At 43.2% G+C, this 26458-nt stretch overlaps 2 protein-coding genes and 1 long non-coding RNA gene across 16 annotated transcripts in view; 1 reads left to right on the forward strand and 2 right to left on the reverse strand.

Moving 5' to 3' along the window:
* The window catches only part of CSGALNACT2 (chondroitin sulfate N-acetylgalactosaminyltransferase 2), a 33732-nt gene extending 31441 nt beyond the window's left edge, over nucleotides 1-2291 (reverse strand). The window contains exons 1-2 of one of the 4 annotated variants that reach the window (XM_083614779.1): nucleotides 2083-2291; nucleotides 1529-1655 (exon numbers count right to left, since the gene is read on the reverse strand). The gene's annotated coding sequence lies outside the window, so the exon portion shown is untranslated. Of the gene's footprint in view, nucleotides 1-1528 lie in introns of all 4 variants that reach the window. The other 3 variants (XM_083614781.1, XM_083614778.1, XM_083614780.1) reach the window with 3 other exon arrangements.
* Nucleotides 1932-25980, forward strand: LOC310762991. Its single transcript, XR_014548337.1, has 4 exons — nucleotides 1932-2432; nucleotides 3064-3175; nucleotides 24478-24554; nucleotides 25733-25980. It is a non-coding gene; the product is annotated as an uncharacterized lncRNA (long non-coding RNA).
* RET (ret proto-oncogene) overlaps nucleotides 13031-26458 on the reverse strand; it is a 123748-nt gene continuing 110320 nt past the window's right edge. For 10 of the 11 annotated variants that reach the window (XM_083614587.1, XM_083614588.1, XM_083614584.1 and 7 more), the window contains 4 exons: nucleotides 22514-22651; nucleotides 20853-20952; nucleotides 17028-17175; nucleotides 13031-15194 (listed from right to left, as the gene is read on the reverse strand). In XM_083614587.1, coding sequence (XP_083470713.1) covers nucleotides 15037-15194; nucleotides 17028-17175; nucleotides 20853-20952; nucleotides 22514-22651 — 544 coding nt within the window. In that variant the 3' untranslated portion in view covers nucleotides 13031-15036. Of the gene's footprint in view, nucleotides 17176-20852; nucleotides 20953-22513; nucleotides 22652-26458 lie in introns of all 11 variants that reach the window. The other variant, XM_083614586.1, reaches the window with a different exon arrangement.

Raw genomic sequence — 26458 nt, forward strand, 5'->3', positions numbered from 1 at the left:
CCTGTCCTATACCATTTTTTTTAAAAAGACAGGAAATATGAGTGATCGATTGTCACTAGTAAAAAAAAAGCCCTCAGTTCTTCATTAACAAAGCACCCCATCTTGAGAGAAACACATGCTAAATACTGTCTAGCACACCATCCATTTACCACCCACAGCCTTCCAGTCTGCATGGGATAAACCACTGCTTACAAAACAGCTTACTCTGTAAGGGATCTGAAGAAATAATGAGTTTTCTCTCTTTCTGTATCTAAGTGAGAAGACATATGTGAAGAAAAGAACAGGCACAAAATAGAGGGAACTAAGTTATAAATTTATGGGTGGAAGGAAGGAAGAGAACATACAGCACAATGCAACAGAGAGAAAATATAGAGGGTACACGGCCCAGAGTTATTGTATGTGGACTGCTAGTCTTGCGACACATTTTAACTATCCTTTTGCCTATGAAACTACTATGACAGAAACAGATGGCTTTCTATTCCTCCACTGCATGCTTTTGTGCACGGAGGAAAAAATCTGGTTGCAACTGAAGCAGCTATAGGACAACTTGCAAGAGTGGAGTGTGATTTTACGCAATTGTTTGAAGAAAACAGGCTAGGAAAAGTGTGTCCGGGATAGATAAGGCACAGATAAGAAATACAATTGTGATTAATAGGAATAAGGGTAACAACCAAAGAATCTTGCACACAGAATCATAAAATTGGAAGGGACCCTGAGGGTCATCTAGTTCAACCCCCTGCAATGCAGGAATATGCAGCTGCCCTGTACAAGGGATTGAACCTGCAACCTTGGCAATATGAGCACCATGCTCTAACCAACTGAGCCATCCAGGCTATCTTCTAGCATTTCAACTTAGTCTAACCTATATCAATTTATTCGGAATAACCGCCAGCCTTGATGCTATAATCAAGTAATTCCTATGACAGAAACGCTATTCCCCAAAATATATAAGCTCTGGAAAGGTGGAGTGGGGGCGGGGGATGTTGCCTTCTACCACTCTGCAACCAGACTGAACGAATGAGGAGTACAAGGCGTCACCCGATTTGCATTCAGAAATCTTCGGCTTGGCGTCCTGAAGCCCCGAGAGGATTTTTGAGGAAGGAAGGATAGAAGGTTCTTCTGTAATGGGGCGGCGGGAGGAAAGAAAGGGTTAAGATACGGCGAGGCGGAGGGTTTAAGAAAAAGAAACACACACACACACGCAGGTGTGTAGATAGGTATCCAAGAGTTGTTACCCATCCTGCACACACATCACCGGGGGTGGGCGAGTGGGCACAACAACGAGCCGAGGTGGGCGAGATGTTTTCGTTACGTGCGCAAAGGACTTTGGACTAGACCTAGAGAGCCTAGATTTGGGTGTCATGGAGGGGGTGGGGGTGGGTCGGTGGGCGGCAATCGTGGCACCGCGAGCGAAGAAAGGAGTGGGAGAACCTGCTTGGGGCAGATGCGCCAAAGCCACGGGGAGGCTGAGATGGCGGGGAGGAACGGGAGAACGGCGAACGTGGCCCGCGCGCCCCGCAAGACTCACCTCAGAACGGAGCCCCCCCGCCGCCGCCGCCTCCTCCTGCTGCTGCTTCCTCGGCTCAACTAGCAGCTCTTGCTGCTGCTGCTGCTGTTGGACTGCAGGCTGCGCCGCGCAGCAGCGGCCCCACTTCCTGTGAGCGAGCGAGGAAATGAGGCGGAGGAGGCGGCATCGGCGCGCCTCAGCCACTACTCTCCTCCCGGCCGCGGCAGCCCCTTAAAGCGATAGGCACCGGCGGGAGAGGAGCGTGGCTGCTGCCGCCGCCGCCACCGCCGCTGCCACTTCTTCTTCGCTTTCCTCCTGTCCATGCTACCCGACCCGCCCTGCTGACAGAGGGGTGAGCCATCTGAGGGCGAGGCCAGGCGCCCTCCCGCGGCCACAGGGGCGGGCGCCCTAACCCCCCGCCCCTCCCCACGCGACGGGTCTCGTCTCCTCTCAACGCCACCCTACGGGGACCCCAGCGGCTGACGCGGACAAAACCCTCCCGGAGCTGCGTTTTCAACTCCCTGCGCGCGCGCGCGCCTGCATAAAGGCGCTTCGCCTCACAGCGCAAAAATTACCTCACAATTCGCGCGCGTCCCTTTGCGCGGAGAGGCGTCGGCGCGCGCTCCTTTCGCCACCCCAGCCCCGGCTGAAGCGGCGGCTCTCGCCTCGAGAGGAGCACCGTCCCTGCTCCGCCTCATCTCCGCGGGCGCGCTCTTCACGCCTCCCATTTCAAAAAGTACTTCGCTTCTGCTGTTGCTCTTTGGCAATAGCGACAAGCGGCACTTCGCGGAGTGTTGGAAGCGTTCCACATAACGGCCCTTTATCCACGCGACGGGCCTTGCAAGGCAGGCCAGTATTGTTACGCCCATATTGGAGATGCGTGACTGACGCTCAGAAAATACGGTGGCTTGTCAGAGGCCATCTGGTAAGTTAAATGGCTGAGATAGGATTTGTAATTAAGGGAGCAACTGAACCGCAGCTCATACGTACTCTGGTAGCGTCCGCAACATGTGGCTTGCCCCAAAGCATCCTGGGAAGTGTTGCTTACACCCTCATAGAACTACCAAGCACCCTTAATAAACTACAGTTCCCAACAGGCCTGCCAACTTGAACAAAATGTTGGGGGGCGGGCATGTAAGCCCCACCCACATGATCAATCATGTGATGCAGCACGCACGCACACACTATTTGAATGGCAATGTCAATCAACTGGGGGGAGGGGCAGTTCCTTCAAATATTTTATTGCAGGGGCCAAATGGACCTTGGCCACTAAGAGTTGGCTCCTGTGATTCCCAGGAATATTGGAGGGAAGCCATGTTGATGTCACCCCTAACTTGGCCACCATCCATGCTATACCATCTCTTCAAATAAGCAACTTCTTTAACTGGGGAATAAACTACCCATTTTTCCTCTCAACTTTTGTCTTTCTCCAACACATTTCCAATCCTGTGACCATTGGCTTTGGGCGTTCTGCAGGGGTCTGTCTAATTTGGTATCTGCACAAAACCACTGGCTAAGATTGCCCAGCTCTGAATCTCCTTTTGATCTGATTGTAGGGAAGCTGTGCGAATTCTGAATCAGCATCTGAAAGCAATGAAAGGATTGGATATGGGCTAACAAACTGGAGCTTATGGCAGACAAAATGGAAGAATGGATGACAGGAGCCAGGTATGACCTAGGAAGCTGTCTTTCGCCTGTTTTTGGGTGGGGCTGTACTCTCCCTAAAGAAGCAGGTGTGTAACCTGGGGATATTTATGGATCCTGTCTTCTGCCTGGATAAGCAGGTGATATCTAGGCCAATATGTGGTCTTGCTTGGAGGAAGCTGATCTTGCTATTGTTACATAGGCCAGGCATAGGCAAACTCAACCCTTCAGATGTTTTTGGCCTACAACTCCTATGATCCCTATCTAGCAGGACCAGTGGTTGGGAATGATGGGAATTGTAGTCCCAAAACATCTGCAGGGCCAAGTTTGCCTATGCCTGACATAGGCCCATGCCATGGGCGTAAGCCAGCGGGGTGCAGGTGAGGCAGATGTCCCCCCATCAAGTAAATAAAGATACTTAACTAACTGATCAATTGAGTTGCAGATAGCTCGGTCCTGCCCCCCACCCCCCACAAAACTCCTGCCCTCCCAACATAAATCCTGGCTACGCACATGGCCTAGAGTACTATGATACATTTTACATGGGGCTGCCTGTTATAGTGTGGTTTTAGGCTTTGTAATTATGTTATAAGATGCTATCATTTAAAAAAATACATTGTGAGCCACTATGGGAGGGCTAATCCTTGAAAGATGGCTTATATAGACCAACATCAATAAAACAAAGGTGTTCACAAACTTTCGTTGATGGCACAAAACATGGTAGAAAGACCTGTGATGGGAACATGGTCATTTGACCTTCTTATACCTTTATGTACTTTATTGGCTGCACTGGGTTCCATTTTATTTGGGGGTCTAATTCATGGTGCTGGTTCTTGGTTTAAATGGTTTAGGATCTGATATCAGGAGGACTGTCTCCTGTCACAGGAACTGACTGAGGGAAGATAATGAACGGCTAACTGCATTGTCTAGACTCCAGTGGAAATATTCTTAATTATGTCTTCGGAACAAGACCATTTGTTTTCCGCATAGTACCCAGAAGAAGTTTCTTTTGTCTTAGACAAAAGTTGCCATATTTGTTCTAACTGGACTTTAGTGAACAACTGCCATTAGCCTACAGTTAAGAGTTTATGATGTCGTTCTCAGGTTACTAGGCAGGCTTCCTATAAAAGGGAATTTAAGAGGACTGTGGCTGATTCCTCCATATTCAACCTCCTTTGCAACGTCTTTAGGGCTGCTGGAGTTAAAGTTCATTTGAAACTGAGAAAACTACTCCAACGGCTTTGAGAAACCACTCTTGATATAACAGCAGTCTAGAAACACGTTGCTTAATTTTAGTGTTACACAGTTTATTGTTCTTTCCTTGTGACAGCCTATAATTTATTCTTAGTTAAATTGCTAAATATACACCCTGCCTTGTATAACTTGCAACGCTAGTAGTACCCACAAGCTTCTTGACTGTTAAAGGTGAAAGTTACTAGTAAGTGCTGAAGTGGTGTGTATATATATAGAAGTAAGTTTGGAAGAACTGGTACAGCAGACGACTAGATTCCTTCTCGTATAAGTTACTCCTGAATTCAGGATCCTACTGGCCTTGAGACAAAGTGAATAACTAGGCAATTGGTTCTAGAATCAGGTAGGTAGCAGTGTTGGTCTGACGCAGCCAAAATAAATAAAATAAATAAATAATTGTCCAGTAGCACCTTAGAGACCAACTAAGTTTGTTCTGGGTATAAGCTTTCGCGTGTTACTGGACATTGATTGATTGATTGATTGATTGATTGCAATTGGTGGCAGCAATGCTGAGACTTTGGCACTGTGGAAGACTCCTATTTCCCCTTTTGATCCTGTTTAAAGTAATAGTGTTGGAGGCCTCAAGTAAAGGAAGAACCAAGCTTCTTAGGGCAGCTGTGGTGCATCACAGTGAATTATGTAGATTTGTGCTAGCACAGCTGAAGCTTATAGGATGGTGATGGAAATCAGCTGTTATTTCTAGCCAGAACCTAGTAGTCTGACCAGGATGAAAGCTCACATAACAATCCTTGCAGGACCCAACATCATGACAATGGAGAGCAGGCAGCAAGTAGAGGGTAAGTCTGGGCATTGCAGGGAACTGGGAGAGCCCTCCAAAAAACCAACAACCCCGGGTATTGTTTTGTCAGTGGTTGGAATGGAACCTCATTTAACTCCTAAATGATGAAGCAGAGCTCTTATGTATCTGCTCTCTATCCCATCCCTCACCTGTAAGCTAAGCAGAGCCATGGCTTGAAACTATGCACTGCAGGGCTGCTGGGTGACCACCGGCTGTGTATTTTCTCTGCCAGGAACTCTGGGGCGGGGCGGGGCAGGGGTGGGGGGGTGGGAATTGGCAATTAGTGAATTAGTGGAGGTACACCAGATTTTTTTCCTTGTGAATTTAGGACCCTGGCCTTAGGGGCAGAGTGAGACATCTTTCTCCAAGATGGTACCTTTTTAAAGTTTGCTTATTGTTAATTCATTGTATTTTTATTGCTTTTATTAAAATATTTTCATAGTTTTTTGTGTTAGCATTGTGAGGATAGGTTCTTTATCTGTTTGCTTTTGTTGGCAGTAGGAGAGGTTGGAGAGCCCAGAGCATGATTAGTTGCATTTAGTTGATTACAGTGAGATTTTTTTGCTGTGTGAAGGGCCCAGTGTGTGTGTGTGTGTTGGGTCAGATTAGCTATATCAATTTGTATGCTCTTGGGGTAGGGGTTATGTTGTTGTCTTGTAGGGCTGTATATGTAATAAAGGGGAGCCATACTAGGGTGAGGGCATCCTTGTTTGTCCCTGTGTTTGTTTCAATCTGTTGGTTAGCTTTTCTAGTAGGACTGTTTCCCATGCAGTTTGGTACCAGTGATATTATTTCATTTTGCAATGTAGAATGGTAGCGATTATTCACCCCCAGACAGGGCTGAAGGATAATGCAGTGTTTCTGGAGACGCTTGCTATCACAGATCTCTACAGACCCTCTCTTCCTCACAGAAGTGGTCTGTAGTATCAAAGGATGGCAATATAACACTTGTCTTTATATCCACTTACATACCATGAAGCACATTTCTAATCATGCTACAGCAGCTGCTGCTAAATGTTTCTGTGATTGTGGGATCTGCCTCATGCTGTTACACCAAGGAAATGCAAAGTTTCCCGTGTAAGAACAATGCCACATTTTGTGATTCACACCCATGTTGTCTTCATTGAACCCCACCTTGATCTCCTGTTTGCAAATGTAACAGCTTCCAGTATTGAGCCCCACCAATTAAGATCAGCTGTTTTTAATTAAAAAATGGAAATGATTCCATCACTTTGAATTGTTAGTGGAACTATGAAAAAGATGTGTTCAGAATAGGGGTGCACTAGTTCAGTCTGTTGACGTTTTTGTTTTTATGATAGAGTGGAAAGGAGAAGATGATACATTACTAAAATAAAGGCTTTTTGCATCCTAAAAGATAACAAATGGGAGAACAGTACAGTGGTACCTCAGGTTAAGAACTTAATTCATTCTGGAGGTCCGTTCTTAACCTGAAACTGTTCTTAGCCTGAAGCACCACTTTAGCTAATGGGGCCTCCTGTTACCGCCGCACCACCGCTGCATGATTTCTGTTCCCATCCCGAAGCAAAGTTTTTAACCCGAGGTACTATTTCTGGGTTAGCGGAGTCTGTAACCTGGAGCGTCTGTAACCCGAGGTACCACTGTAAATGCAAAGTGGAGGTAGGAACAGATACCTGGTAGTAAACTGAAAAATAACTGAAGAATAAGATTCAAATCTAAAAAAGCAGTGCTTTTAGTAAAGACATGTTTCTGAGGCAGCATAGATTGTGCTCAGCTTTTTGGGAGCTGTCAGAAAGTCATTAGCTTGATTTGCCAGAGGGGCCTTTTACAAAATTCCATGGTTCAGACCTTAATGGTAGAATAACTCCAGCAATGATCCCCATGTGATGCAGCTTTTATTGTTGTAAATTAGTCATGATCAGCAAAGCCAAAATGTGCAAGTAATAATTTTGAAAATGTTCATGAAATCTGTTTCAATACACTTTACAATTCCTGAGCTGTTATGTCATAAATCCCCATCTGGAATTTGATGCTGCATGTTTAATTTTTTAAAAATACAAATATTGTTGAAGACTAGTAAGTCGTGTATAATTATAATAGGCTGCACAAGGCTTGCATCCTTCAGGATCAGAAGCGCCCCCCCACACACACACACAACTGCACATATCAAATAAGCCAGGTGGAGGTGCTAGTTCCCTCCACCCTTTCCCTGTAGTATGAGGCTTGGCATTGTTTTGCACTCCCCTTTTCCCTGAGTAGCTGGATGTCCATGGACACTTTTTTTACAAGCTCTGCTTCCTTGTGATGAAGGTGTAGTGGACAGTTGTGAAGTTTATATACAAATATGAAAGCTGAGTACAAGGGAGCAGATAAGCACTCAGACAGACGGGGCTAGTTTGTAAGTCATCTGTTGCAACATGCTTCCTCTAGAAAGCTATTCTGCTGCACTGTATATGCTTTACTGCCGTCTAGATTGGGATGAAGATACCTGGGGGATTTCCTCCTCCACATCAACCAACCTGTGCATGCATATCGCTTTTAGTGCACTCCTATATGTGCCACTGCCACCTAAGACGAGGCAAGTATCACTGGAGAGAAGGCCTGTTCAGTTGTGCCATCCAACTGACGGAAGATGTTTTTAGTTTTCCCTTTACATAATACAGTAGTGCTACTTCCCTTAAAGGAGCCATTATTCTGAATAAAACATTTTCAGGCTGGTAGTACCTTGGAAAAAAGTCATTTGTCAGCGGTGCACCACACTCTCACTAGGGAGGCTTGTATGTCACATTCACCTCTTTATTTGCCATACTTTCACTATTTTGTGTTCTTATGCTCCTTTGATTATTCTGCTTTCATCTTCTCATTGGATTTCAATTCCACGATGTTCTGGGAATATTTATATGGAACGGGAGGTGTCTCCCTGCCTTGTATTCGGTAGTGCTACATCAAAGGGCTCAATTTACTTCCTCATCCTCTTTTGAAGAGACTAGTCTCTCATGTAAAGGGCGGGGAAAACTTGCCTGGTTTTTTATTTATAGTTATATTGCTGATGGTTAGGTACACCATCTCAGGGATCTCTTTCTCTCTTACACATGCCCAGACACAGTCAGAGTTTAGGATTTTGTTTTCCTTTCAAGCTGTAGAGTCTAGACCAGCTGTTTTTGGACTACAGTTCCCATCATCCCTGAACACTGGTCCTGCTAGCTAAGAATGATGGGAGTTGTTTCTGCGTTCCGGTGCTCTAGTACTGCGCTTTAGATTTCAGATTAAAACTGCAGAGTGGAAGGGAAGGAAGACCTTTTTCTGCCACCCCACTTCCAGCTGCCTCAGCATGGAAGTTGAAGTCTCCCAGAACCAGCAGTCTGGGAGTCCTCAACACCACCTCTGAGACCAGCTCTTTCAGCTCAGGCAGAGAGATTGCTTGACAGCGAGGTGGCCGATAAACCAGCAGAATCCCTAATCTGTCCCAATTGCCCAGTTTAATAGAACTCACTCCCAAATAAATTCTCAGGGCTGAAGCTTCAATGCCCAAACTCGCTTCTTGTTGGTTGGTTTTCAAAGAGGAAAACAATACTATCTTGGCCCATTTCAGTTGGGGTTTAGGCTCTGTTTGGGCACAGAAACTGCTTTGATTGTTCTGTATGATGACCTCTGTCGAGAGAGAGAGACAAGGGAAATATGTCCCTGCTAATTCTTCTCAATCTCTCAGCGGCTTTTGATACCATCGACCATGGTATCCTTCTGGAGCGACTGTCTGAACTAAGGGTGGGTGGCACCGCTTTGCGGTGGTTCCAGTCCTACTTGGATGGTCGTTCCCAAAGGGTATTGCTTGGGGAATGCTTTTCAGCCCCATGGAAACTTCAATGTGGGGTTCCACAGGGATCAATCCTAACCCCCACATTTTTTAACATCTACATGAAACCACTGGGGGTGTGGTTATCCGGAGGTTCGGAGTATGTTGTCAGTAGTATGCTGATGATATTCAGCTCTATTTCTCCTTTACATCTTCAGGTGAGGCAGTGAAAGTGCTGGACCAGTGTCTTGCCTCGGTAATGGACTGGATGAGACCCAACAAACTGAATCTCAATCCAGATAGGACTTGAGGCACTGTTAGTGGGTGGTTCCCTAGAGTGGATGGGTGGGAGGTCGCCTGCGCTTGATGAGGTTACACTTCCTCTGAAGGAGCAGGTTCATAGCTTGGGGGTACTCCTGGATCCTTTGGTGTTGCTTGAGGCGCAGGTGGCCTCAAGTGGCCCAGAGTGCCTTCCATCTGCTTCGGCTTGTGGCCCAAGCTATGCCCCTAGGGGATAGTAGTTGGGGATAGCCTAACTACTGTTGCCTATGCTCTGGTAACCTCAAGGTTAGATGACTGCAATGCGCTATATGTAGGGCTGCCTCTGAAGACTGTTCAGAAACTTCGGCTAGTACAGAATTCAGCAGCCAGGTTGCTCACCGGAGCAGGACGGTTTGAGCATATTACACAGATCCTGGTCCAACTGCACTGGCTATCAATTAGTTTCCGGGCCCAATTCAAAGTGCTTGTTTTTACCTATAAAGCTTTAAATGGCTCAGGACTGCAATGCTTCAAGGATTGCCTCTTTCCCTATGAACCTACCCAGATCCTGAGATTAACTTCTGAGGGCCTTCTTCATGTGCCTCCTCCTCTGGAGGCTGGCAACATGAGAACAGGCCTTCTCTGCAGTGGCTCACCTGTAGAATGCTCTCCCCAGGGAAGTTCGCCTGGCGCCTTCATAATACACCTTTAAGTGCCAGGGAAAAACATTCCTTTTTAACCAGGCCTTTGGTTGATTTGACTGACATCCTATGCCCTTTTAAAATGTGTGTGTGTGGGGGGTTATTGGGTTGTTTTTATTTTGATTATATTTTTTGTGGTTTTATATTTTGATTTTGTTCTGTGAACCGCCCTGAAACCTCTGGGTATAGTGCAGTATATAAATTCAATAAATAATGATAATAAACAGAGTATAAAAAAAAAATTAGTGTAGGGCAAGTCCGTGGACTTTTTTGGTGTTAAAAAGGGGTTATACTTGTGAAGGTTGGGCAGCACTGATGTAGGTAATTGCTGATTTACCCCAGTTTAAGTGCTTTTCTTCCACATGCCTAACTACTGAAAGCATGGGCCTATTTCTTTAGCCTGCAGTCTCTCTTTTTCTGCTGCTTCCCCCTTTTACCTTCACAGCATGGCTGTTTTTCTGGGATCACATCCTTTCTGCCTTCTTGGAGTTTCAGCCAATCCCACAACGGTCTTCTATTGCTTTCTCTAGATTTTTTTTTTAAGGTTCATATATACTTTGGTCCTTCCCACATGTCACCTAGCCAGGTGACAGCCATGACAGAGTAACATAAATGTGAATTAGGCTTTCCTATTGTCAAATACAGAACAGCGTATGTGCATAGCTCTGGTTTCCAGAACTGACAATCCTGATTTCTGGATTACAGTCCATGTATGCAATATGCCAACTTTTAATTTAACTGGCTCATTTGAAAAGGTTTAAGAAGAGAGTCTGCAGAAATATTCTCAGCTCAGAAAGAATCCTTAGCTGCTTTACTGTGAATGGTTAATACATTCCCTGTTCTGAATCCACATCTATGTCCCCTTCTTCCATTCCTACAGTTAAATCTATTTTTGGCCCTAGATGTTAACAAAAACAACTAATATGCATGGGTATGAAACAGAATATGTGGAGTGCCTGATTTTAAAATGAACGTGCAGAAAGAGTGCCATTATTATAAACATATTTTTGAGTGTCAGGCGGAAGTAACTAAAATAACACCATCAGTGTTTAAACATTACTTCAGCTGTTGTGCTAGGAAATGCAGGTTCCACAACAGTGATTTGTACACTTGAAAGAACTGCCACATTTGTGACAAAATGAGGTCACCAAGTCATGCTTTAGCGAAGCACATATGAAAACTTAGCGAATCTGCAACAACACCCACAATTAGATTATGAGCTCATCATTGTATACAATCCTTGGTCAAGGTACTCTCCCAACAGAGCTGAAATTTGCTTCAGATGGAGTGCAAAGTACCTTGGTTATTGGGGGTTGAGTGTCTGAGAAAAGAGCGTTTTCTGTAATATTTTGCTTATAAATGCTGTTTGCTACTTTGGGCCATTGCTGAAGTAAGCCAAAGTAGCTGCACATTCTTTCTTCTTCTACATGAATCCAGTTGCTCTGATTCATTTGAACTGTATGGAGGTAGCAAGGGTAGCTCTGCTTGTAATATGGAATATATACCTACCCTCATGGAGTTTGTCTTTGTTGGTTCTTCTGCAAAGAATTCACAGAATTGTAGAGTTCAAAGGAAACTCAAGGGTCATCTTATCCAACACCCTTCTATGCAGGAATCTCTGCAAAAGCATCCAGGACAGACAGCCACCCAACCTCTGCTTAAAAACCTCCAAGGAAAGGCAGTCCAACCTCCTGAGGGAGACCATTCCACTGTTGAACAGCTGTCACAAAGTTCTTCCTGATGTTTAGCCAGAATCTCCTTTCTTGTAACTTGAAGCCATTTGTTTGAGTCCTACCCTCCAGAGGAGGAGAAAACAAGCTTGCTCCAATCTTCCATGTGACAGCCCTTTAGTTATTTGAAAATGGCTATCAGATCTCCTCCCATTCCTCTTTTCCAGGCTAAACATACCCATCTCCTTCAATGGGGGAGGATGGTGTCCCATCACCAGTAATGAAGAAAGATTTAATTGCCATGCTAATTTGCTTCTGTACATGGAGTGGAGTGGGGTGCATCTTTGTCTCGGGCAGCAAAATGGAGTGGTTAGTGGATGCATAAGGACCAAAAAATGAATAGCAAATGATATGGAATACCTTCTGTCCTCTAAAAGATTAACTACTGACTATAAGATGTATCAGATTCAGTGCTTTGCTTACTTCAAGAGTATAGGACAACCATTCATACCATAAAATACTGGAATAGAAAAACTGGGTATTATTCACATGCTGTAATTGTTGCAAAATGAGGATCAAGTATTCCGTTCGGAAGCTACTATGCCTGGGAATACTCAACTCATGGAAAATCAGATAGTTGTGACTATTCCCAGGGAATATATTGTATTTACTCAAATCTAATGTGTGCCTTAATTTTCACAATGTAATTTGGCCAAAAAAGGTGAGCATTAAAAGGTAAAGGACCCCTGACAGTTAAGTCCAGTCGCGAATGACTCTGGGGTTGCGGTACTCATCTTGCTTTACTGGCCGAGGGAGCCGACGTTTGTCCGCAGACAGTTTTTCCGGGTCATGTGGCCAGCATGACTAAGCCACTTCTGGCAAAACCAGAGCAGTGCACGGAAATGCTGTTTACCTTCCCACCGGAGTGGTACCTATTTATCTATTTGCACTTTGACGTGCTTTCGAACTGCTAGGTTGGCAGGAGCTGGGACCGAGCAACAGGAGCGCACCCTGTTGCAGGGATTCGAACCGCCGACCTTCCAATCAGCAAGCCCAAGAGGCTCAGTGGTTTAGACCACAGCACCACCCATGTATATGATTTCTCCTTAATTCTAGTAAGAAAGGCAGATACAGATGGTATAGTTCAGATCCACCTCTTTGGTATTCAAGAACAGGATACAGCAAAAGCAGAGTGGGAGGAAAGCAAAGGTGATCTGATCTGTATTTAGCAGGAGGAAGTGCTCTCTTTGTTGGTCAGAAGTGTGGTCAAGCTTAGATCCAAAAGGTTTTTATAAAGCTCATATATTGGTTTGCTGTCTGTCCTTCCTTCCTTCGACTTGGATGTTGACACACACCAGCAGTACCCACTGTGGGCTTGAGTCCTTACAAATAATTCCTCTCAACAACAATGAAGTAGCAAGCCTATGACATTTACATTTTTATTATTTGAGATGATTGCTTGTTACAGTATAATCAGGGCTGTTTCACATCTCTGTAGGCAGTTATCTTTTATTGTAAACACAGTGTCTAGCGTAGTAGTTAGCTTACAGAACAATAACTTTAACCTGTCCCTTTGTCTGAGAACAGGCTTACTTTCAAACAATGTTATCCTGTTGAGGTGTTCAGACCTCTTGCATTAAAAGAGTGGTTACAGTTTTTGGCAATCTGACTCATTGATTTCTGGAATATGGGACATGTAAAAGAGACACACAGAACTACATAGCTGAAACCCAAGAGACAGAAGCAATACTTTGGTATAATTTTTTGATTATGCAAGAGTATCCAAAAAGGATAAACACATTGAGTTAACATTCCAGCATTCCCCTTCCTTAACATTGTAACTTCATAACAAAATACAGTAACATAATGCCGTGTGTATCAATCATTTTATCTAACCTCTGCAGGAGTCAGATTATCTTCCAGAACACCACACTAAAGTTAAAACATCACATCAATTATTAGCTTTACTCTCAAAAAAACAAAACCCAAACCCTTAGACATATTAGCCATATGGACAGAAAAAAAGAAAGAAAAAAAGAGTAAAGACTACACTGAATAAAAAGTTTTGTCTGCACATGATTCACAAGAAAATAAGTGTGTAAATAAAAAGTTCTCCAGGGGTTAATGCAAGAGGAGGTCCCTGTTACCTGTTGTTAAAAACAAGGAACTGGCCTTGGGAAGGTGTGCTTTCTTTTGCAGGCTGTTTCTCCTTCACCACAACCAGTTTGTCACCACCAACGTTAACTCTGGCTAACCAGGATTCCCATTTTTACCATGGTCTGAAAGAAGTTTGAAGAGGGATTCAAATCATAGGATATGGGGAACCCTGTTTAACATTAACCATGGTGAACATTGGTGATCCAAACCATGTAAATGCAATTAAGGGGGAGGGAGGCTGCACACAATTCTAAGCCTGATTCCCAGTGTATCAACCATTCTTAACAGGGAACCAGTGCTGTGTCTGCATTGTCCCATATGGTTGTGCAATTGGGTTGCAGAAATTAAGAGAGTTTTGAGCCGAAAGGACAAAAACCCTCTGGGCATGACTGCTAACCAGGTTCCTTGGCTTCAGCTCATTTCAAAACATCCTGAACAGATTTTGAGACATCAGTAAAATGGATGTAAAGAAAAAAGTTGTGTCAGGTGGGCACTCTGTAGGTCAAGTCTATTAAAGTATATCTGATATCAAAAACTTTCCATTGTGCTAAAGTTAAGAATAGTTTAACCCTGATTTTTCAACAAAAACCTCTTTTTCCCATTAAGATGGAACAATATATTTCTATAGGATTCCAAGACTTGAAAAGTTGAATCTCAGCACTGACTAGAATCGTTCAATATCTTGGTCCCAAAACCCCATTAACTCAGGATTTGTTACTCCCAACAACATGGTAACACGTAATGCTACAGCAAACTCAGGAATTTTTTTAAAGAGAAAATTGTTCCCATCATATAATTTGTGCTTCATGCTTGGATCAGTTTGCTTTTTCTTAGCAATGACCATAGAGATAGCAGTTTATATAGTGAAACAACAGTGTTCCTCCCCTGCCCCCACCCTCTTCATATCAATTCCAGAACTGGGTCTTTGCCCTGAACATTGTTAAGTAGGAAGGTCCTACTGCGTAAAAACACAGCTACCCAAATGGACTGCTTGGAGAATGGCAAAAACCAACGGAGGAATTGAAACTATCATGTGACCCAGTTTGATACAACTTTAAAAGGGGGCAGGGAGTCAATTATAGTATTCATCACACGAGAGAGAAGACACTTTAGGTACTACCCAAAAGTAAGAGGAACATTTCCCATTCTAGATGTTCCTGTAGCTTCAACCAGTTGTTACTATGCAAAGAATGAGCCAAAGGGAAGGCCGTTCTTTGGACATTTGCTCCCCTCCTGAGTCCATTACCTTTTTTTTTTTTTTTACCAAGAAACTGTTAACTATCAAACTTGTCCATAAATTTTGCCGCTGAGGGTGAAACCATCCAGTTAGCATATACACTATCATTTGCATATCTTGAAAACACAGACTTAGGGCCATCGCATCTTGTGAGTGGAACGGGGCTCTCCTCAGGCCAGTTCGGGTATGACATGCCTAAAAATGAAAACAGATAATTTTTTCTGCACTGAAGAACCAAAACTTCATGTGCAGACAGTAAGGCCCTTGGCAAAACTCCCTTAAACAATTGCAAGCCAAATTACAAAATATCCCCACCACCACAAAAAGAAGAAAAGAAAACACAAAAAAACCAAACAGATAACTGTGTTTGAAAGGCACTGAAGCATAGGTTGCAGTGAAGGCCAAAACAATGAAAAATAAAGTGCTCTCCTGATATATATCCCCAGTACAAGCTCCTGATAGGTCTTTGGATCTCACAATGTTGTATCTTCATGGGAATACAGCAGATTGGTTATTGCAATGGAGTATTCCTGTGGTAAATAAAGTGCTCAAAGCAGTAGTAAGCCTACATAGTCTTCCATTCTGACAAGTTTAAATACTTAGCATGCATGTTTCACTCAACATTCATCCCACTGAAGTCAATAGGATGTATGTACATAAGCATATATATTTTTAATGGGCCCTGAAACAGCTTCCACGGGGCCAGTGAATGTCTCATGAATGTCAGATTTGATTCTCGCTCTTCTTCCTGAATCACCTAATTGTTTCTGTTTAGTTTGGGGGGTGGGGCAGGACTACTCCTTGCAAGTATGCCTTGAAGTCTAAGACACAAATAAATCTCCAAGTATTTCTTTTGGAACCTGAATATAACAACTACGGTCTACTCTAGACTATTCAAGGGGCATTCAAATAACTCATTGACTTCGGAAAGATTAGCCTGGTACATAAGCCATCTGAAAAACATGCCCATTAATTTAAGAGTCTAACTATGAATTGAAGAACGGGGGCTCCAAATCAGTACCTCAACGCTGACAAATAAAAAATGGGCAAAGGGGAAAAGCCACATGGCTTGAATTATAGCAATTTGAAAGCATTAAATGGCATGTAGAGCATTTATTTACAAGACAAAAAAATGTAGGAGTTTTGGCAAGAACCATCTTTACTGTCCATCTCACCACCACAATATTAAAGCACATTCCTTTTAAGACACTTGCGACAACATTCAAAACATGGCTTAGATGTTGACATTTTCATGAGAAACCAAAAGCATGTGAAAACAGAAGAGGTTGCTTTCATGTGGTCCTCACCAATTCAGCTTCCAATGAAATGCACAGCTGTACTTGCTCTACTCTGACTTCTCTGCATTGTAAGCTGACTCTTTTAGACTTCCCTTCTCTGCCCCCACCCTAAATTCCACTACTTAGTAAGCAGCCATGGCTGACTGGGAACTTAAAATATACAGGCAACAGTTGAAATTCAGGAATCCATCAGAATAAAAGCAAGAACTATTATGCAATGGACTCTTAACAGTGAAATGTGAGGGGAAGGGGGGAATAAAAATCTTCAAGTAGTAAAAAAAAAGTTACCTAAAATTAGAGATGCCATATTAAATGATGCACTTGAAGTGCTTTCAATTCCATGGATACCGAAAAGTATAGTTTTAATTGAATATTTGCTAGCATTTTTTTAAACTTCCCCTGAGAGTACTTCCCTGATCTAGGAATTAGGTTTTTTTTCTTTATTATACAATATATATTTAGTAAAGTTGCACGTTTTCACATCCTTTTTCTTTAAAAAAAATTAAAAAATTAAACACAGCTGCAGAACCGGCTAAAGTAAGAACCTAATGCAGAGTTTTGACAGTGACAAATGAAAGGAAAAGAAAGACTTGCCAAGCAAATTTTGACTGATTTCATTCAGACAAATAACGCTCTAAAGGATATTACAGAGAGTGTGAGGACAGTGCAGAAGAAAATCACTTTGGGGGTGTGTGTTGCTAGAATCTAGTAAATGCATGTGAAATTCTACCATAGAGTTTGTTTTCAATCCATGTGGAAGGGAGGGTTCGAGGGAGGGGAGCATTATTACAATCCACGAGGGGTGTCTCCTCTTCTGAGAGTCCATCATCATATAGCAAGGAGTCGGATGGGGTGGAAGCTGCAAGGTCTAAGTAGTCCTAAACAGATTTAAAAGAGAGAGAGAGGAGGGATTAGGGTTGGTTGAGAGTGCAGCTCTTTGGCTATCATTTCTATCCACATTTCTCACCATTTAAACTGAACACTAAAGGATCAGTATGGATGAGATCATCACCAACCTGCTTTCTGCAAGAATGGTATCCTTGGCAACACATTTGTTTGGAGTAACACTAGACATGCTTCTTTAGACATATGCTCAATTACGGCTCCCCATGAGCGATGTCCTTTGCCAGCAAGTTAACATAGTGAGTCTGGCAGGCAGACTTGGAAAATGTTGTGCCTCTTCCAGGATAGCAGAAGCGTTTTGAGTATGATTATCAGCATGGCACAGAAGCTCCTCTGAGCAATCGGGAACCATTTCAGAAGCAATGGATTTATTTGATGAATCTGGTACACTGGGAAGGGTTACTGCTGGAATCAGGAAGATTCCAGCCCCCTAGAAAGGGTAATGCCCCCCCTTTTCTGTGAAATTTCAGAAACAGCCACAGCTGGACATAAGATGCTAGGTGAGGTGGTGTAGTGATACAGTAAAGTTCTAATAGTAATTATTTAGAATAGGACCACAAAAGACGATTGTTGCCTTCATTACATGCTTATAAGCTTCCAGGAGGAATCCAGTTAGCCACTGTTGAAATCAGACTTTTGGTTGGTCTGCTCCATCAGATGGCTTCATGAGACAAGGTCTACCTGACTACCATATTTGGGTAGAGGAATACTTTATCATCATCATCTTATTTATAAAATTTGTATACTACCTTATACAATATAAAATCACAAAATTCTAACAAACAACATTTGTTATAACATTCTAACAAACAAAAACAATACCCCCCACCCCAGTTTCAAAGCTATAGTTTGTTGAATCAGCCAAAGGCCTGGGAGAAGAGGAATGTTTTTTCCTGGCACCTAACAATACGTAACAAAGGAGCCAGGCAAGCATCCCTGGGGAGAGCATTCTACAAATGGGGAACCCCCACAGAAAAGACCCATCCTCATGTTGCCACCTTCTGGACCTCTTGTGGAGGCATGCAAAGAAGGGCCTCTGGTGATAATTGCAGGGTCTGGGTTGGTTCATGTGGGGAGGGGTGGCCTGTGAAGTACTGAGGTCCTGAGCAGTTTAAGGCTTTATAGGTAAAATCAACACTTTGCATTGGCAGCCAGTGAGAAGCGGTTTTACCAGTGCCCCCTTCAAGCGGGCAGGGACCACTCCCTCTTGCAAGAAGATATTAATCATCTCCCTGGCTCAGTCAGCTGTCCCCTCGCTGCTAGCAAGGGGCAAGGGTCCACAGCACAAGTGGTTTTCCTGACCGATCCAAGCACCTTGTCCACCTTTTCCCTTTCATTGAAAAAATCACAAACATTACTTGTGAGTTGATCACTCTGGAATGGACTTCCTTGCATTGTGAAGCTTTGCTTTTTGAATCATTTGGATTTCTTAAAATCCCATTATTCCTTATGAATATCTGGACTTTGCATTGTTAGGTCCAACTCCCAACTCATGGCATAGTATTGCCCTTCCTGGAAAACTGCGTCTTTGAGTAGTGTCTGTGTATTTATAACTATGAACTGTTTTGAGAGGCAGTTAATGAACACATTAACTACACTTACCAAGTATGCAAATAGCTATTTGTTGTTGCAGAGCGTGATGAACCAGATGTCCTGATAGTTAAGGTTTGGTCAGCCTGACATTCTAGTTTCCTTATCTTAAAAAGCTTGAAACTCCAGTTTGGGAAGTCAGCAGGGTCTATTTTATGGGTACCTCTGTCCATCATACACAGCAACTTGCCGGACCTTTTCCTCTGGCCACGTACTTTTCCATGTAAATGCTAGTACCTATTAGCACAAGCTTACCTGAGCGATTTTTCTCAAGCCCAGCATCTTACCATCGTGCAGAGTTTTGATTAGTTTACTTGCCAAGGAGTGGGGAGATACTTACACTTTGCCAGTCCTGTAGAGTTTGGATTTGGGGAGGGGAAGGTTCATTTAGCGAATACTTGGATAAAGCACATATGGACTAGATGAAGCTACTCCAAGCTGGCAAGAGGGGTGTGTCCTCCTAAACCTGTTTCTCGATGCCATTTTGAATAAATTGCCATTTTGGAAATGACTTTAAAAGGGCTCCTAGAAATCAAGTAACCGAGCCTGGCTGTGCTTGGCCTTTTTATACTAGACCTTTTAAGAAGAAAGTTTGTGTTTTATCCAGACTTTTGTTTAAAAAATGTTTTTCACAGAACAGTATTTTTGATTAATTTGGTGAGCCACTTTGGGAATTCCAGTAAAAAAACAAAACAAAATACAAACCTAACAAAACCTACTTTTTCTCTGCTGCACTAACCTACCTCTGGATTTTGACATTTTGCATCTATGTACACTTAAATGATCTGTTGTTCTCCACTTAATGAGAAATAGGTATTTTGGTTTTACATGAATGAATGACAGCCCAATTCCCTCAGCTAAAGTGAAGCTAGGGCTGCAGCATGATACATCCCCAAATGCCTAGAGCCTTAAAGGAAAACTTTTGGGCAGTCATCAGCAATAACTAACATATATTTCATAAAAGTATGTATCTAATCTGAGGGGGCTGTCAATGAGGTTGGTATAATTCAGCACAGGTTTCTCACATGCAAATGCAGTTTTCCACCTCCCCCCTTCAACTAGAAGGAAATGAGGTTGGGCAGGAATCTGCTCCTCTTCTTCCTTGGTCAAATTCCAAGCTTCTAATGGGGCTTCTGTGGCTTGAAAAACTCTTCTCCAGCAGCTGCTGCTCACAGTTAGCTCTGTTTGTCAAGGAGTACCAGTGAGCCAAAGCCCACCCACATCAGCTTCTGATTGGGGGGCGGGGGCAGAGATCACAGGGCCTTGTAAAGAACTGGAGCTGGCTGTGAGCAGCAGCTGCCAGAAGAAACAGTTTTAAAGGCACCAAAGCTTTCTGAGGAACTGGGGGAAGGGTACCTTCACGCAGCCCATAAACTTCCAACACTTTGTTCAGATGAGGGTACATCACTTAGAAAAACAAGTGACTTGAAACCTGAATGCTGGTATAAGCCAATTACTTCTTTACAGGAGTTTGATCTTCAGCTACTCATTCATTCATTCATTTATTTATTTATTTTTTACAGCTAGACAAAGAAAACTGTTGTAGAATTTTCCTTCCATGATAATTTGTGAAACAGACCCAAGTCACTTATGAGCACATAAATGGCCATTTAAGAGGGGGGCACAGGTAATCTTGTCTCTGGTGAATGCAGCATGTGTTCTCAAAACACCTGTTTGTTGCAATCATATGTTGCTGCAAACAGGTAAGTGAGTGGTGTCTAGGGTCAAAAGGAACATAAAAGTTTACTACCAAGTGAATATAAGTGCCTTTTCGCACATTAAGGTTTGTTGGTGTATATAAAAAATGTAGTCAGCTACCAGAAAAAGCTTTTTGTGGTATGCAATTGCATCCCTTCCTCTGAACCATCAACCTCCTCTCATTAGGTAGGGCTTCCCAATTTCAAATATCCCCTGTTTGCACTCTTATTTGATCTCATTCTTTTCAAAGATGAATGGTGAAAAATGGACAATGTCTTACCAATTACTGGTATGTAAATCCTTGCACTGGAAAATCTTTCCAACTTTCCTTCATGCACAGTGATAAAGCCTGAAAGGCACTTACCCTACTCTTTACCATCATTTTCTCTAATTCTTTGCTGATCTCAGCAAATGTCGGCCTCTTATCTGGTTCTTGTTTCCAGCAGCGAAGCATCAGATTGTACCTTCAGGAAGACACATAAGGGAATGTTACATTGATTAATACAAATACTTTGTTGAGATGCTTCACATGCACAAAACATGGACCCAAACATTTAGCAGTGGCAACAGCGCCAGAGTAATCAAAGTGTCTACACCAAGGAGGGGAAACCTCCACCCCATGGGCTGAATGCAACCTGTGGGGTCTCCCCTCTGACCCCAATCCAGGAGTTAGGTTGGTTTTTTTAAAAAGTTACCACTGGTGACAATGGAAGTGTTTTGAAAAAGTTTAACTGCCCTGCAGGGGGACTGTATCTTTATGGAGACTGCAGCAATGGAGAGAAATATTAACTCTTCACTCCCCACTGGCTGTGTTCTCCATTAAGATCATACCCTCACTAAGCAATTAAGCTTGAAAAACCCTCCAACTGTATTTGTGTAGACTTGTGTGCGGGAGGAAGAATTTCAGGTGAGTTTCCACTACTGTGACGTTGCCCAGCGCTCAGAAGGTTAGCCACACAAGGGAATATGACTCTCTGGCTCAAAAAAATTAAAATGGTTTCTTATCCTCCTCCTTTAAACAAAACCCTTGGCCAAATTGTATAAACAAGTTGCTTCTACTCAGATCACGTAGTGATCAACAAGGTAGTGGCAAGCAGGCAGAGGCAGGGTGCTATTGGGACATCTAATTTATACAGGCTGCAGAATTCAAGTTTATCATTGTGTGATCTTCATTGTTTTTTGTTTTAAAAAAGTGAAGACTCCACGCAAAGCTGCCTACTGCCTTTCCCCGGGACTGAGGGAGAAGCAGAGGGAGAAGCAGCCTGCACAGAGAGATGGCTGTCTGGAACAGCCAGGAAGATAAGATACCGTATCAAGCAACCCATTTATAGTTAAATTGCTTTTGGATCCAATGTTTTTGGTGGTGGCTAAAAAAAAAAAAATCCTTTATAAGGCCTTTCAGCCTGCAAGTTGTCTGAGCCAAAAACTAAGCCACTGTGTAAGCGAATGAAGAAACAAACTTACTCGCAGCCCTAAAAGCAGTCATTGGTGTCCTTGAAATGCTCTATAGTGGCACGGGTGCTGCCTTTTCCACAAGCAGCTCCTATGTGGCTGTTGTACCATTTGAATGACTCAGCCATGTCTTAACCATAGAATTACACCCTTGTATAATTGGCTCACCAAGGAAAAACGATGGTTGCATATGAATAGCCTATCCTGCCATGGGTGTGTTGATCTGAGGCAAGAGTTTTTGGGTATGCTCAACTTCTGTTTTGAATTGTCTGATGGGTACATTATCCTGCCTCCCCCAAATGCATCAGTGAATAGATTTTTCACCTAGCTCCAGCTCATATCTTTGGTCTATTTATATGTCAGTTTTATGTCTGATTTCATTGCTTCACAATTCATTATGATGGCAAGGTGTGACACCTCCTCTTTGTTTTTCTAAACTCACTCAAGCTACATCTTCAAGACCTTCTATCTGGAAAAGACCTAAATCAGAGCAGCTGATCATAATATTTTATTGGTATAATCAACTAATGGAATCTCTTTGATTAGCAATGCTGGCAGCTTGATGCTACTTACATTTCTTCACTGCAGTTTTCTGGCTTCTCCATTCTATAGCCTGTTTTTAAGAGGTTAAATAGTCTCTCAGGAGCAATACCTGGATAGGGGTTACCTCCCAGAGTGACTATCTCCCACAGCAGAACTCCAAATGACCATCTGAGAAGAAAAGAAAGGAATATTTACTGGAAGCATTAGGGTAATGGGCTTACTCTGAAGTTTACTCCAGCCTTCATACTGCAAATCAGTTGTGCACTGGTGAAACTAAATCTACATATCTGATGAAGCCGATCATTTTCTAGAATTTGGTTTCACACTGCAAAATCTATGGGGTTCTATACAACTAAGTTTTACTCAGAATAGACCCAAGTTAGTCATTTGCATTAATTTCAATGGGTCTACTCTAAATATGACTAATGATGGATACAACCCAATGTTCTATTGCAACTTCGCTGAATTGCACGCTGCAATTGCACATTTAACTTAAAAAAGGAAAAGCTTTATTTTAGTTCTCAAATAACTAGGATCAACAATCCGAGTCACAAAACACAATCCAGAGAAAGGGAGCTATCCCCCTTAAATCAGTGGCTCCAATCCTCTATTCAAAGGGCTGCCCTGCTTATGTCTAATTAAAAGATAATCATAAGAAAGGAGAGTGGGCGCCTTGAAGTTGTCCCTCAACAGTCAGCACCTGGGCAGCAAACAGATCAGGCACACAGATTACTTGGCCACAGTATTCCCCACAATGGTGAGATGTACTGTACGGTGGAACCTCAGTTGTCAAATGTAATCCATTCCAGAAGACGGTTCAACTTCAGAAATGTTCGACAACCGAGGCTCAATGGACGGTCCATAGAATCCATTGAGAAAATGGAGAAATGAGCCTCGGAAGCATTTGCTTCCAGGTTGTCGTCGTTTGAAAGCTGAAATGTTTGACTTCCGAAGTGTTTGACAACCGAGGTTCCACTGTATTTCCATTTAGGGTATAGGCATTATTTGTAAATGTGCACCTATACTTAGAGATAGATGTATGTATCTATTAGCACATGCAAAATTTAGGCAAACTTGTAATCTTTCTTCTTTTTTTGTAATGTGCAAGTGACTACCCTGTAACCAAAGTGATTAACAGTGCATTTTCCTAATTTGCTGTATGAGATTGAATGTGTTCTAAGTGGCTGGGACTTTTTCATCACTCTTCAGCTTTGCAGTCACAAGCTGTGTTAAACTCACTAGGATGGGATTCCTCCAGAAATTTTTGGCAACTGAAACCTTTTTCTCTTGGAGCAGCAATCCTTCTGCTTCATAAATTTTAAGAAATTACTTCAGTAAGGAACTGGTTTGCAAAAATGACTGCATAACTGAACTGTTTGCCTCATTTGGTCATATGATGATTTTTTTACATTCTTTTCTTAACCAGACCATTATTATTAGCATGGAAAGAAACTTTCTGCAACTTCCTTGATGTTTGGTTTAATTAATTAAGTCAGATAACCTTTCACAAAGTTTTTGAAGTCAATCTGTTCCCTTTATATGCCTTTTATTTGAATCTGTGCCTCTTCCACACAGTTTTATCATTCTCTCTATGATGATGCCAAACAGGGTTTACAGTAATTTGGATTTTATTTCTAAGGTTCTCCCTTGTTTCTGTAAAAACAGTTTGCCACAGAATTAGTTATAGCATTGGAGGGGTCCTTATAGGTCATGTTAGTTAGTTAGTTAGTTAGTTAGTATACTAACCTATACCTATTCCAAGCTCCTGCTCAATTAATTTATTGCATTTTGTGTTGCTTTTCATTGAAGATCTGCCACTCCCCATGTCCCTCACCATTTTATGCTGCTGTCACCCAGAATCACCCAGTTGTCCATCATCTGACATCATAATGGCCTGCCCACCTAGATAAAGTTAGCCAGGGACAGGGGGTAGACATTGACCAAGCAGGATTGATGTGTAGCATTGATTCATTCTTGCTATCTTCTGGTTTCAGGTGCACATACAGCTGATCCAACCACATCTTTACCTTCCCGGCAACTGACTTCACATGGGACATCAGGTGTAGGACAGGTAAGTGTGGGTTTGGGAAAATGGTCTGGTGGACCAAATTGGAAGGCCTGGCGGGCCAAATCTGGCCCAAAGGCCAAAGGTTCCCCAGCCCTGTGTAACTTGTGCTTTATCATGCTTTATGTTTTGCCTTAAACCTGTTCACTGCTAAATAAAAGGTAAGGTACCCCTGCCCGTACAAGCCAGTCGTGTCCGATTCTAGGGTTGCGTGCTCATCTCGCTGAAAAGGCCGGGAGCCGGCGCTGTCCGAAGACACTTCCGGGTCACGTGGCCAGCGTGACGAAGCTGCAGCTGGCGAGCCAGCACCGCACACGGAAACGCCGTTTACCTTCCCGCTATAAAGCGGTACCTATTTATCTACTTGCACTTAGGGGTGCTTTCGAACTGCTGGGTGGGCAGGAGCTGGGACCGAACGACGGGAGCTCACCCCGCCGCGGGGATTCGAACTGCCGACCTTATGATCAGCAAGTCCTAGGCACTGAGGTTTTACCCACAGCGCCACCCGCATCCCTAAATAAATAGCTAAATAGCACACTTCAATCAGATAACTGAGACACAAGAGTTGTATTGCCATAATCAGACCAGCATTGTTTCCCACAGTTGCCAGTTCACATGGAGGTGATGCTGCCCTTCCATGCTTCTGTAGTTGAAGGTTCCACAGAAGGGTCACAAACACATTGATAAATTCAGGTGACTGATTTGCAGGGATGTTTAGCACTAAATGAATGTTGGCCATCTATAGTTCTAAATAACTGATCAGTGTACATTGCCCAAACACCGTTCCTTAGCATGAATCATGCTGAGAGACATGGACTTGAATGAACACTTGCACAAAGTAATGTCACCAGCAGAATACATGTTAAATAGCCAGATTGTATTTGTTAAGCTCAACTCATTAGCTGGTGGAAAGTCTCTCTCTCCCTCCCCCCCCCCGCCCTCTGTACGGTTCAAGCTGGCTATTTCCCAGCATTCTGTGGTTACTTCTGCTGGTCATTGGAATATGAGCAAAAAGCTTGCTAAGTACAAAAGAATTCTTCATGCCCAGAACCCAGCACAATTCTTCAAACTGCATTCCGAGGGCCCCATCTGTGCACACAAGTCCCAACACCTAACATCCTGGGAATGTGACCTCATACTAAAGAAACCACAATTTCTCAGACGGAGTCTATTTTATTTCACAGATACAGAACATTACTGAGGCAAGGAGAGAGAAAACAGGAATGCCAGCGAAAGGAAAATGGACAGAAACCCTGTGATTTCTGAAGAGTAAATTCACCAGCTTGCATTCAAGAAAGCCTCTGTGCTTCATAACGGCACAAAACAGAGAAAGTGGCGTGGCTCAGGCTACTCCCACCAAGAGCTATGTATGTCCTCAGATCCTCCACTTTAGACAAACATTAAAGATAGAGGTTACTGGTTGTGTATGAAATCTGATGAGTTGGGATTCTTTGCAGGGCAAAATAGCACGTTGGGGAGCTGGGGATCAGAGACAATGCACTACAATGGACGATAGGTTCAATGGACTGTGGCAAGAGTGACCTGTCTCTCTGCTAGCAGCTCATTTGGTGGGGAAGGGGAAAGAAAACAGGGTGCTAGACAAAGAGAAAATGGGTGGCTGTGCCCAGTTTTGGCTCTATCCCTGCCTACTGTGGACATGCAGCCTTGACAGATTGCCCTCAAGCATGATAGCTCAGTCAGTACAGAATGAGATTCTTAATCTCAGGGTCATAGGTTCGAGCCCACATTAGGCAAAAGATTCCTGCATTGCAGGGGGTTGGACTAGATGACCCTGGTGCTCCCTTCCAACTCTACAATTCTATGAATGCTGCCCTTGAAAAAAGGTTGCCCATCCCTGGGTTAGAGGGGTTCTGATTCTAGGGAAATTCAGCCTTGTCCAGATTATAGCA

Source organism: Podarcis filfolensis (assembly GCF_964270895.1).
Source record: "Podarcis filfolensis genome assembly, chromosome: 5".
In the NCBI taxonomy this organism is placed as follows: Eukaryota; Metazoa; Chordata; class Lepidosauria; order Squamata; family Lacertidae; genus Podarcis; species Podarcis filfolensis.